Source organism: Sebastes fasciatus, chromosome 21 (assembly GCF_043250625.1).
Source record: "Sebastes fasciatus isolate fSebFas1 chromosome 21, fSebFas1.pri, whole genome shotgun sequence".
Classification (NCBI taxonomy): domain Eukaryota; kingdom Metazoa; phylum Chordata; class Actinopteri; order Perciformes; family Sebastidae; genus Sebastes; species Sebastes fasciatus.
In genome coordinates this window covers 11,900,655-11,913,977 of record NC_133815.1, presented here as the reverse complement: position 1 = coordinate 11,913,977, position 13,323 = coordinate 11,900,655, and the positions used below count along the sequence as shown (strand labels likewise).

At 38.5% G+C, this 13,323-nt stretch overlaps 1 protein-coding gene across 1 annotated transcript; it reads right to left on the bottom strand.

The window, feature by feature from the left end:
• Positions 1 to 239: 239 nt before the first annotated feature.
• On the bottom strand, positions 240 to 8,377 carry sgk3 (serum/glucocorticoid regulated kinase family member 3). Its single transcript, XM_074622690.1, has 16 exons — positions 8,239 to 8,377; positions 7,976 to 8,059; positions 7,704 to 7,776; positions 7,513 to 7,588; positions 7,223 to 7,298; positions 6,015 to 6,064; positions 5,718 to 5,775; positions 5,279 to 5,362; positions 5,050 to 5,181; positions 4,351 to 4,463; positions 3,773 to 3,809; positions 2,725 to 2,811; positions 2,291 to 2,386; positions 1,884 to 2,039; positions 1,611 to 1,700; positions 240 to 1,125 (listed from the first exon to the last, which is right to left on the bottom strand). The coding sequence occupies exons 1-16, from the start codon at positions 8,332 to 8,334 to the stop codon at positions 955 to 957; spliced, it is 1,479 nt and encodes a 492-aa protein (XP_074478791.1). The 5' UTR covers positions 8,335 to 8,377; the 3' UTR covers positions 240 to 954.
• Positions 8,378 to 13,323: the final 4,946 nt, after the last annotated feature.

Sequence of the window (13,323 nt, the reverse complement as noted above, 5' to 3'; positions counted from 1 at the left end):
TGAAAAAAGGGATAGTATAAAAAAAATTTATTGACTTTTTGATGTTGTTTTATTGATTAGATACCTTATTTTTTAATATTTAATTTATTAATTTTCATATTTCATTTGGTATCTCTAATTGTGTAAGAATGTCCTTGACCTGCTGAATGTCTGTCTGTTGACGATATTAAATAAAAACAAAAACAAAAAGTTATTACAAAACTACAATATTACTATTAAATACACAGACACTCTCAGACTACTTTTCTTGGATATTTTTATTACTTTGCAGGAGTATAAGCCTACTTAATTGCCAGGCGAAGCAAAGCATTGTGCATTTCTGCAATTATGAATAAATGTGTTAAGGCAAAGAATAGCAAAAAAAAATAAACACAAACAATACAATAAAAAACAATTCACTCAATATTCAAAGACAAACTGAAAGGTAACTGAAGAAGTAAATGTGACCTATAAACCAAAATGCTTTATTCAGTGGTCTCTCAAGTAATCCCTATTTCCAGCTTTGTTAAAATTAATGATACATAAGTGTATTTTTACAGTAATTACAAGGACGAACATACTTCCATCAAATGGTGTGATTTAAGTCCAGTGAATTGTTCAAGTTTTTCAGAAAACTGCTTATTGATTTCATTCAAGGGATAAATTTAAGGCTTTATAAAGGCTCATTTTAGAAACCACCAGAAATAACATTAATAGAGGATGGCTATCCTTAATTCTTAAAAATATCATCTGTTATGTATATATATATATATATATTTATATAAATACAAATTGGTAAAAAATAAAGACTTTTCTGGCACACTTTGTTCCAACCAAAATCCGTTTTTTAGTGCTGTTTCGTCTCAGCTGCTTGCTTTGGCTTCATAGAACAAGTTAATCCGAGGTGTAAATTCTTCCCTTTAGTCAACAGGAGTTATGGTGGTTAAGGCAATCGAAGACCTCATTGGGAATGTTTCATAGGAAAGAGTCATCAGAAGCTGGGGCGTAAGAGAAGCCCACAAAGGCATCGTCGGCCTCCATTACACTGGCGTTGACTATGGAATGGTCTTGAGACCAGCAGATGGAGTTGGGGACCATCTCATCTGTGAACTCAGGATCGAAGTTTGAGATGTCACAGAAAGAGCTCTGTAGAAACATTGGAGGGGAAAAGGGAATAAAAACATATTAGCGCCCATGGAGAAAATACAAAACAAACTGCATGTGTGTATTCATAAAAGGGACTTAATTTGATGGCAAAATACAACAATACAGTTACAACTTGATTTTACAGAGCGCGTTAAAATAGGATAAAACAATTAAGAATCAAATATATGTTAAATAAAAGCTCATTAAAATGAGGAAACCTTTTTAAAAAAGTTAACTAAATATCAACAAACAAGAATTAAGAGAAAACTCCAAAACATTACATGACATTACGTCAAAAAAATGCATTTTATGAGGTAGCTTAAAAGACGGTACTTGATTAGGCAACCTCCACTGTTAATTAGAAACACCTGTGCAATCAAACCCAATAGGCCCTTTTCACAGCGGGGTAAACACAGGTGTAAGTGATAAAACTAATTATGCTCCCATTAACCAGCATGCACAAGAAAAGGTCGTCAAATATTTACCACATTCGGCGTAAATGGGGGAGGAATCTTCTTCTGTTCGAGGTCATCCCAGTTTATGGAGGAGAAGAAACCGTGATCTTTGATCTCATTCTGAAAATGTAGAGTAAATAACAACTTAAAAATCATTTTGTATTTATAGTGAGTCAATAGTTGAGTAAAAGTCATCCAACAATGATGTGATGTACACAGATCGGCCACAAGGAGGAGCCCAGACATGGTAAATTATGTTGGACATGTATGGCGTCTGCATGTGGAAGGTGCAAACTGACTCACAAAGTCATCCCTAGACCCCAGTCTGTGTGTGCCGTCTTTTTCCAGCAGGCCCTGGAGGATGGACCAGGCTGTGCCGGACGCACCGGTACGCATCACCAACGGCTTGTGGAGGATGTTGTCATACATTTCATGCGTGTCCCTGCTGTAGAACGGCGGCTAGGATACGAAGAGACAAGTAGAGGTATTTAAGTGAGTGTGAGATGCTTTGACATTTAGCGCGTTGTCAAATTTGCTGCAGTTTACCAGCACATTAAAACTAAACAGCATCTGCAAAAGTAGTCAAGACTGCATACCAAAGAATACAAATATTAAGTCACTGTTAATTGTGTGGTATGCTGCAAAGAAAATAAATACGTGCAATGCATTAGGGATATCTGAGGAAAAGTGGGCTCTAATTAAAAACTCACCAGGCCGAAGAGCATTTCGTACAGCACTGAACCCAGACACCACCAGTCCACTGTGTTATCATATGGCTGCTTCCTCAGGACTTCTGGAGCTAAGTACTGGTAAGGAGAAGGACACAAACATAATACTATAACACTGACATTTTGCTTCTGGCTTAAACTACACCAACCAAATATATATATTATATTAATGTATATTTTGCTCATAAAAGCCCATTTTCCTCTCTGGAAAAGGTGACTCACATCCCTACACAGACAGCAGTTATAGCCTCAAGAAGGAATACACTCATACTTAAATCATTAACCACACTTTATACCAAAAAAGTCTGTTAATGATTATGACTTTTTGACACTGAAGGTGAGACTTCTCCAGGAATGCCCTGATGCAATACTGGTAGTATTTAGGCATGTAAACATCCAAATCGATGCTGCCATACCTCAGGTGTTCCACAAAACGTAGTGGTGGTGTCTGTCAGGGAAATGCCTTCCTTGCACAATCCAAAGTCCGTCAAAATGATGTGTCCCTTTAAAGAGAGGACACAGGGACGTTTTTAGACAACATGTGCCACACAAGCAGCTCATTATCCCCGGGGACTGAGGATTCTATTGTTGTCCAGGAATGTTGGCTGCCGTGCCGCTCAGTCAGTCCCATTCACCGTTCCCTCACTTTCTCAATAAGGCCGGGCAGGAAAATCATTAGTAAGACCTAATCCAATCACACGCATTCTGTTCAGCGGGGACTGGAAGTGACACTGTTGTTCAACCGGTGGTACAAATATGACTGGAGAAGAATGAAATTTGTGCTGTACGGTCTTATGTAATAAATCTGCCTGTGTTTAGGCACTGTAGGTCATCCAGGTAAATTCAGTGTAATTACCGCTAGTGTTGGAAAGTCTTTCATATCTGCCTACATCCCTAATGAACTCTGAGAGCAGCCACCGGCTCACCTCTGCCTAGTTGCCTCTGAACAGCACAGGTGAGCCCAATCTGAACACTTAATCAGTGCTCCTATAAGTAGGAGTGGAGGAGGAAGAACATTTCTCTGTTGCCCTGCTACCAGCCAGACATGAACCCCTTCAGCAAGTGCATCTTTTAAAGTGAGTTGTTCTTATAATGCCATGACTTTGTTCACTTTATGACTAGATTCATAGCTTTAGCTGGGATATGTTTGTGTTCAAGTATTATTTGACTTTGCCTGATAATATTAAGAAAATGAGTAAATGCAGGTGCAATGCAGTTTGTCATGCATCTCCCTATGATTGTGTATCTGATGCAGCTATGTCACTTAATGATGTTTAAGGGGAAACGCTACTGAAATAAAGTCTTTTTTTGGTGGAATTTCCTGGATCTCTCTCTCCCTAATTCGGGTTACTTCATGTCCAGTACTTAAATGTCCAGAGTCTCCAGCCCTCGCCACTTTGGTCACCTGAACAGCTAGAGTGATTATGTATCAATTGCAAAGCAGTGTGTTTGGTTAATACTCACTTCGTGGTCAAGGAGGATGTTTTCTGGCTTCAAGTCTCTGGAGAAAATTAACAAATGGATGAATTTCAGTAAATGAGAGACGGGAACATACTGTAAATCCAAATTACCCCATTGCAACCCTATATCCCTGAGAAATTTCTTTCTCTTAAATGAAATTTAAGAGGAAAAAATAAGGGACTTTTGAAAGAATATTACTGCATGAGGCCCAATGTCTAATTTAGTAAATATGTGTATAAATTGCAAATTAAATATTGTCACATTTTCTAGACCGGAGTTATGTTTAGTAGATCTGATTAACTGACATCTTTTAGTTTGATCCTTTACCCTTGCACTGATTCGTTTAAGCTGACCAGCCAATCGGAGTGATTTCTTTCACCGATGAGCTCCGCCGTCCATTCAACATGAAAAAACTCAGACACGGGCAGACTAGAGTAGACGGTGCGGGACACACTGCAAAAAACTCGGCCAACAGACGCTCACTGACGGCCCCAAACTGGCCGACTGTCGGCTTGGTGTGTCAGGGCCTTGAGCATGTAATAAACTAAGCATGTGTTCACGTAAATAAACGCTCAGCGTACCTGTAAACAATGTTGAGAGAATGCAAGTATCCCAGTGCGCTGGCCATTTCAGCAATGTAGAATTTTGCTCTGGGCTCTGGAAAGGTCCGCTCTTTTTGAAGATGGAAGAAAAGCTGAAATGAAAATGCTCCGTTAGATTATTGGAAAGTATTACATGGCAGCTGTATTGTAGGAGCATTAAACAACCATGAGTGTAAAAATCTAATAATAAACCATGATGTGACAAAGCTGCAAAAAATCCTCTAATGTATGCAGTGCCTCTGCCAGCCCTTTATCTGGTTATGTATAAAAATACCTTTTTAATCTCACCACAGTTAATTTTGACTGGAAAGTGTAATCTGATTTAATTCCCATGTTACTGGTCTTTGTAGTCAACTTAATAAGAAGGGCAAGAGTCAGACTTTGGGATACAGATTGCAGTTAGTCACTCTGACACAGTCAGTCACACGTGGCAGCTTTAAAAAGGCTGATCACACTTGAAGGGGAAGTCGCACACTGTGTGTTCCCTATCAGTTATGTCGTGATCTCTAATGGGACTTTCACACATGGAGGCGTTAACTAGCGACAGTGCTGCTCTGAGGAATTTCATTAAAGCTATTTAATACATAATTTTCCTGTCTTACTACCATTCTCAGCTTTTCTTGAACCCGTGACTCATCTCTGCGTGAGCGCATTATTCACAATACTGAAACGACTCACTTCTCCTCCATTGACGAAGTCCAAGACGAAGTATAACTTGTCTGTGGTCTGGAAGGAGTAATGAAGCCCGACCAGGAAAGGGTGTTTCACGTTCTTCAGCAGCACGTTGCGCTCTGCCATGATGTGTTTTTGCTGATTGGAAGGAGTGATTTAACAGAAGAATTATAATTCACATAATGCGTGCCTGAGATATGGATAGAGTCAGGGTCGTAGTTGATGGTAAAGTTACCTCTTTTCTGTTGAGAATGACCTTTTTCTGTAAAACCTTGACTGCATAATACTTTTCATCGTGTTTTCGTTTGGCAAGGAAAACCTGCATCACAAGGAAGAGAAATCAATTGTGTAAACCAGAATAATTCCAGACCTGATTCTCACTTCCTACATGGAAAGGCCAACAGTAGCAGAACTAAAACTTGTTCCTACATCAATAGAGAAATACAACAAAAACATTTTTAAACATAACTAATGTAACTCAAGTATGACAAAATACATCAGTCAACATAATTCTATAAAGTTAATTTTAAAACTGCTTTCTATGTAATGAAACTATTATTATTGAAGACAATACTTTATCTAAACAGATCAATAAATTGGGTGTGTACCCGTGAGAATTCAACAGGATGAACAGAAACTCGACTGTACTTTCCAATATTGTGTTGTTCACATACCTTCCCAAAACTCCCCTTTCCTATGACTTTTAAAAAGTCAAAGTCTGTGGGCTTGGCACTGAAACAAAAAGTACAGCACATTAATATCAGTGTATGTAAAAATGTACTGTATGTGATTAAACAATTGCAAGGTTAACAAAATATAAGATCAAATGAAACTTAATTAATCCCGAGGGATTGTTGTGTAGCAGTTGCAGTACAAAGTAGGAAAGAGTGCAAATATAACATTTCAAATATTAATAGGTTGCAAATCCCAAATATACACAACGTTGTAAAATATAAGCAGGTTGAACATACTGTGGATTTCCAGAGGGTCCCAGGTTAATGTTTCTGGAGGTAGAGTTGGTCTGTAAACAGCAGAGAAAACATTATCTAGATTAGTCGTCAAACTGAATCACAGCCAAGAACAGTTCATGGATCTGAGGATTCTTCAATCCTTTCTGTGCAACAATAGCGAAATAAGGGAAATTTGTTTGCTATCTGTATTTATTTTGAGCCTAGATCAAGGTTATACTAGTTTAGAGGTTTAGTTTACTTTTCAATTTAAATGTAGTTTTAGGTAGTTTTCAGAGTGTGTTTGCTAGTTTTAGTTTCAGTTTTTCAGAAAGGTTTAGTTTTTATATATTTAGTTTGTTTCCGTTAGAGACAGGTATAATGTCTCAAAAGTATGTAACTACATATACAGTAGATACAAAATACGTGGTTTGTGAACTTTGAATGGCCAAAATGTTAATGTTTAATCTTTGCGCTAGGACTTCTTGAATGTCAAGTCCTGCAATTTCTGCAGTTCAGGGTCACAAGAGTTGATGGAAATTCATGCTGTCTCTGTTTTTGGTAGTGATACATTATAGATAAAAAACTCCCCAGGCAATATCATTTCAGTTTAGTTTTTTTTTCTCTTAAAGGATATCGTTTTTATCAGGGATGAAAGTAGGTTGAAGTTCTTGCTGGTACTACTAGGCTACCCCAACCTTCATCCCTTGATATTGTTCTCCTCCCACCCCCAGATTCATGCATCCCTGAACACATGATTCAATGCCTGTATGGTGTAGAAAGAAATTAGAAACTAGTAACATCATGTATAACAAATTATTCATTTAAATGGTGAAAGTGCTGCAGAATAATTTGTAAATGTTGACAAAACTTTTCAAGTTTTGAGTTGTTGTTCCGACTTAAGGGGGCGTTCACGTGAATTTTACCAGTCGGGAAGTCATATTTCCGATTATTCCAACACAACATGAACGCAGCACAAATGCCCTGTCTCACAGTGTTAATGAAAGTGAAACAGCTTACTAAAAATATTTGTAATGCTTATTTTCGTTTTGGTTTACTGTAATAACCCTGGTCTACTGTAAATAGACTATCAGAGGTGGCAGACCTAAATACTCCACTATATCTAGACAATCCAACACATCAACTGAAAAGATGTAGTCAGCAGGAAAACCCACATATACACAAAGAAATACAGATATTGATCCATGAAAATTGGTTGCTCGGTTATTTACTTTGTCATCTTCGTCCTCAGAGGCGTCGGAAAAGTTTTGCATTTTGTCCATCAGTAGAAAGGTCCTCACGTCTGGCCTGTAAAGTTAAAGAGGGACCAAACAGTGAAATAACAGTAATAGAGAAACGTACAACAGCAAGTAAAGCAAGACAAAGCAGAACATTCTTCATCTTTTGTAATCTAATTCACGTCAAGTGTGAAGCTAAACAAATTTGATACCATTCGATTTTTGGATGCAGATCATTGAAGCCATTCATCGTGATAAAGTCAGCAATGTAGTGAGACACTTACTGGTTGCAAAGCTGAGGATGTGAGACAATTCGCTTGATGAACTCGTGCAACCCGGTTCTTCTCTGCTTGATGAATTCTATTGGGAAGATGCATACAGTATATGTGTTTAAAAAAAATACAATCAAACAACATGGATCAAGCAAAAAATGATGCACATGTCAAACATCAGCCTATAGTGTGTGAACACTTACCAGGTTCAAAATTGTCCCCAAATATCCTCTTGGCAGGAATTTTCAAGTTCATAGATGGAAACTGTTTCCTTAACTGCATTAAAAGATAAAAGAGCAACAGAGGAAATGATGCAAGGGCTGGGAAACGTCTGTGGTCACAAGTATATAATTATTCTCAACGTCAGTGTGAACAGCATGTCACAGGAGCCAGTAAATCAAAGACTAAGTAAATCAAAGACTCATTAAATGAATTATGGTAATGTGCCAGGTATGGTTGGTGTAAAATCACTCACTGTGTTGTAGAGTTTATCGAACTCTGCATAACGCCTGAAGACAAACCATTCCTGTTGTCCAACATTGACTATCACTTTGTAAACCTGAAAAAAGGGGCAAAAAGAGTCCATGTCAACACAAGGAGGGGTATCACATGCAAATATGGTCAATTCATATGATTTTATACTACAAAAACATTTATAGACTTACCAAACACTGAAATTACCTTTTTTAGAATAAATTTGACTGTATATTGAGCAATGAACAGAATTTTTGTACGCACTGTGTAACGCTTTTTCTTGTCCCTCTGCTCGTTGTGGCAGGGTATGCTGACATTGGGGAGACCGGGTTGCTCCTCCATCGTAGCGGCCGCCGGCATTCAAAGGTGCAAGGTCGTGATGTAATGTGTCCTCCTCGGGATAAGACTTCAAGTATACAACTGGCCCATTCCCATCATGGGTCGCCGCTGCAGAGGAGAAAAGAGAACAGAACACTCTGTTTTTCAGGAAGTGAAACTGGCGTTCTTCTTCTGCTCTTTACACATTTCAGTCTATGTTGTCTATGCCTGATATGATACATGTTTATCCCAGAGTAGCAGTAGTTTTTTACATATTCATTTGATACTTTGGAAGGTATTTCTTAGACGTTTGAGCTGTAACACGGTGCTGTTGATTGTTGATCATGGATACGAGCTGCTAACAAGTCTTAAACCATTATATATGCTTGTCCATCAATCTACCGCCCTGTTTTCTTGCTGGTGCTTGTCTGTGGTGCAATAGATCACTTGGCCACCAGTTGCTTTTCTGCAAGCATCACACTTGACTTTAGGGAACGGCTCTATTCTAGGTTATGTTCTTGTAAAAATAAATAAAATATGAACTCTCTCAGAAGAGCATTTTATACAGCTATTTGCTGGGGGCCCTTGGCTCAGACCAGTTTAGCATTGGTGTCATCTAGCATGCAGCACAACGGCAATTGTTTTAACTGTTTGGAATTATATTTGTATGGTTTTCCACACGTTATAGTCTCACATGTTGGTCGTAATACTCTTGCAGGGGTGTTTCCCTCTGCTAAGAATAAACCACTTTTTTTCTTTTTCTTTGGGTGGACAGATTTAAAGCCACTGCAAAAAACATCAACAATGTGACTTGCAAAAAGGTATGTTTGTGCCTTTTTTAAAAGCATTGCTGATTGAAAGCCTCATCTTGAGGTCCCTGTGTTTTCTTGGAGAGTGAAGATTGTAGCAACAGGAGGGTCAGTGAGCTGCAACATGACAGCAGGCGGGCCCCCTCCCTCTGAGCAACCAGTTAACTGACTCCTTCCTCTGAGCATGAACATCCCATCCTCCCTCTCATCTGATTATTCATTGTGACAAAAACAAACACTTATTATGCATAAATACATACTGGTTAATGACTCAACTTCCGATCTCCCTCACATAACAAATTACGAGTCTATCTGTGCAGACTTTGCCACATGCATTCATCTCACATATACCCTCTTTAGCATGTCAACGCAATACAAGCCATTCACACACTCACACACACACACCAGCTCTCTTAAACATGCTGGGTCTGTGACATTCTCCCTTGTTCCGGTCAGTAGAAAGGTATTTTTAAATAACCTGCCAGGGGTCTTTGAAGCTGAAGTTACACAATAGGTTAAGAGTAAGACCCCCTGGAGTTGTTCTTTCCCGACGTTTAAAGAGAGAAATAAATCTCATTGCTGAAGTGTAATAGACTCCTTCCCCTGACAACAGTAGTAACAAAAGGTCAAGACCTCATTTTCCTGAAGGTGAAGAGGGGGGGTGAAGTTCATTACTAATGCAACGAGTCTAATAAGGGAATTATGATCAATTGGAATATATGTTATTCTGATAAACTTGTGTAGGGTAAATACTAAACACAGTGTGATCTGAATAAATTACACACAGAGGCGTATCTCTTTTCCTTCACCATGAGTTATGTAACCGTGTCTGCTTGTTTTACAACAAAACTCTTTGTCTGCCGCTCTGACTTGTCCATTGTGTTTTGTCAGTGAGGTCAGCCTAGTTTGTTCAGTAGTTTTTTTTCTCTTTCTAACCGCAACCGTTGATGACTCTCACTGTTGTTTGTTCACAACATACGGAAAACCTCCTCTGGGTTAACGTTCTCCTTCTGCGTATTGATCCTGAACGCATCCTGAAGGGATATGTCATTCTGCTCACGTTGGGGTGAGGGTACAGCAAAGGAGCGTCCCTCTTTAAAATGCATGTGTGCGATCAGAGGGACCTTCATGCCCTCTCCATCACTGGCCTCTTTTTTCTCTTTTGTTCCCTTTTAACTTTCTCTCAGTTTCATTTTCGCCCACATTCATTAGGATAAACCACAAAGAGACCAATAACATTAACATTTCCTCTATCACATGTCTTTACTTTTATGCTAAAATTGTTAAAACTATAGGCTGTAAGTAACCATTAGTTTCTTTGGAGTAGTCTGCTGATTATTTTCTCAATTAAATTGATAAATTGTTTAGTCTATGAAATGAAAAGAAAGCCCTTCAGAATTTCTCTGAGCCCAAGGTCACATCTTAAAATGTCTTGTTTTGTCCAACCCAAAGATAGTCATTTGAAAATGCCATAAAAAGAAATACAACCTGACCTGAAAATGTTTAATGAAAAGGTGAAACACTGGCTGAAACTAAACCAAAACCAAACCTGCGATCACTGATTATTGATAGGGAACATACTAAATGTATTGTAAAGTACGATGTTGTGTGATGTGCTATTCTGTATTTTTTATTTTTATTTTTTCTTAAAAGCCTAACCAGGGACAAGGTCTGCAAATTAGCTATGGCTAGAAGTCCGATATACGTTGCATCAGTTGCACTTTAAGTGTAACAATGCCTATGTATTGTCCCTGTCAAATAAACTAATAAATAAAAAAATAAAACAAAGAGACACAGAAAATCCTCACATTTGAGAAGCTAAAAGCAGAAACGTTTTTCGACATTATACTTGAAAAATGACTTGGAACGATAAATTGATTCTCAGAATTAGGGGTGTCACAATATAGTGGTATTGGCGATAAGCGTGATATTTGAAAAATGAATTACTGATATCATGTTAATACACAAGATAATATTGTGTAAATTATCCAGGGCCTCTTAAATCATTTCTGTTTCTTTCCGTTCTCACTTTGTGTCCCTATCCTGATGCCCCACACACAAATGAGTTTAATTAATTTGCCAAAAAAAGAGACAAAATGCAAAATAAACAAAGTTAAAGATAAATTTGACTGGTAGCATTATTATTTGTTTTTAAAATTTTTACATTTGGAATAATATTGTTATCGTGAATTATTTTGCCACAATCGTGTAGTGAAAATCTGATATTGGGACAGCTCTAATAAAAATTGTAAATAGTAAATTCTCTGTCAATTGACTAATCGATCAAGTAATAGTTTAAGCACTTGATCTTCACCAGCGACATGCAGATGACAAATTTTGGCTGTAACTACCAGGTTTGTCTCCTCCAGGGGGAAACAGTCAGATCTGTTTGTGTATTTAAAACCTGGCTATTAAACGCAGCTTGTGCAACTGTGGCTGGTGCACAAAAGACCGGTTGGCCATTTCCCTGAGCTGTTGCACATCTGTGTTTTCATGGTTAACTGACGCTCTACGTCAGTGGGTAGGACCCGCTTTTTAACATTCCTGAAATATTTCTGTTCACGGGAGAATCAACCTATAACTTCCTAGTCCAACTTACACTTTCAGCTGACACTGCTACTCCTTCATAGGGAATGCTGCAGCTCACCACACCCACAAACACACATTGTTATAAGTTTGTTATAAGGCTTAAAAACAAAGCTTGGAAAGGAATAATGACTATGAAAAGGAACAAGATTAATGTTAAGCACATTCCCTAGCTGCAGTTTAAGCCAAGCATGCCCCGCATTCACGCTACAACATGAATTAACTTGTGCTGACAGGCAGAAATACACCGGACTACTACACAGGATCAAAAATAGCATTCTTCCTGCTTAGCTCAAACACACATCCTTGCCTGTGGATATCCTATGAGGATGTTGAACATATTTTTTTCTGTGTGTGTGTGTGTGTGGCTGTGCATCATGCGTGAGTCGTGACAAGCAATTTTAGCACAAGTCACCCTACAATGTTAAATCACATGTGAAAGCTCAATCGGGCATGAATCCTCTGATAAACAAAGAAACACAGAACCTTGCAAGATGCAAGGTTGGTGGAGAGATAAACACACAAAGACCTGAAATAGGAGGACAACCTATTTCAGAGGAGCTGTCACTTAAAACCTTTATTATGACTGGGAACTTTTAACTTTAAATAAATACATATAAAAGGTGTATAGATTCACTTAAAATGTTTAAATGTCGACAGTACACCTAAATAGTTTGGACACATGTAAACCTGTTACGTGAGAGATAAAATTGAATAACGTAAACATTATTCTAGTTAAGACGTATCTCATTATAATGCAGCAGACAGATCTCTGATTGAGGAAGTGCAGCTGCAGAACGTGTGAGGGGCTTGAACTCGATCAACCCCGGTGCGTGCAACCGACCTCAGCATCTGGAGAAATTCCTAACCTGACCTGTCTGTCCAGACAGCTCACAGTCTGCAAATTGTGGCGCTGACTTTCTTTTAGAAACAGATCTGAATCAGCTTGAACACTGACAAAATCCGAGATTGATGAATGTTAGATCCTCTAGCCGGGCAAGTCTGGGCAACTACTCTGCAAATCAGGTCTACGAGCGAGATTTGAAGTAACGTTGGTTGGTGTTTTTAAACTCCCACACCACAGATGTAGAGCTCTCAAATAGTAAAATCTTGCCATCTTTCATAAAACTTGTCTTGTTATAGAAAACATGTTCTTCATAGCCACCTGTTACATCAAGGAACTAGTTGTGAACTTCCAAAAAGGAAGCAGGTTTCCACATAACAGAGTTGGAATGTTGTCAGCGGAGAACAGAGGAAAAAGGATTATCAAGAAACACGTCTTTCTTGTCACCACAAACTTGAGTTTTATATAATAGCATCACAGGAGGAACAGTATTGGAAATTAACTTTTTTGTCCACCTGCCGCTGTGGCTAGTGGATTAAAAAAATCTACCAGCCACTCAATAGATTACCATTGTTTTTTTGGCTGGGGAGTGAAGCAAATCTAGCAGCTATTTTGGTTGTCATTTCCAACCATGAGGAGGAATAACATTAATGTTAGAAACTGTTTCAACTAGGCACAGGTGAGCTCAATTAGCACATAATCAAGGCTCCTACAACTAGGAGGGTTAAGAGGAAGAACATATCTCTGGTGCTTCCCCTTCTACCAGCCAAACATGATCCTCTGCCTTCATCC

Coding starts and splice junctions, on each gene's coding strand:
- sgk3 (XM_074622690.1), bottom strand. CDS start 8,334: ATGCCGGCGGCCGCTACGATGGAGGAGCAACCCGGTCTCCCCAATGTC. Junction 6,065..7,222: donor CTGAGGACGAAGATGACAAA/GTAAATAACCGA, acceptor TGCTGTTTACAG/ACCAACTCTACCTCCAGAAA. Junction 5,363..5,717: donor GAAAGGGGAGTTTTGGGAAG/GTATGTGAACAA, acceptor CTTGTGATGCAG/GTTTTCCTTGCCAAACGAAA.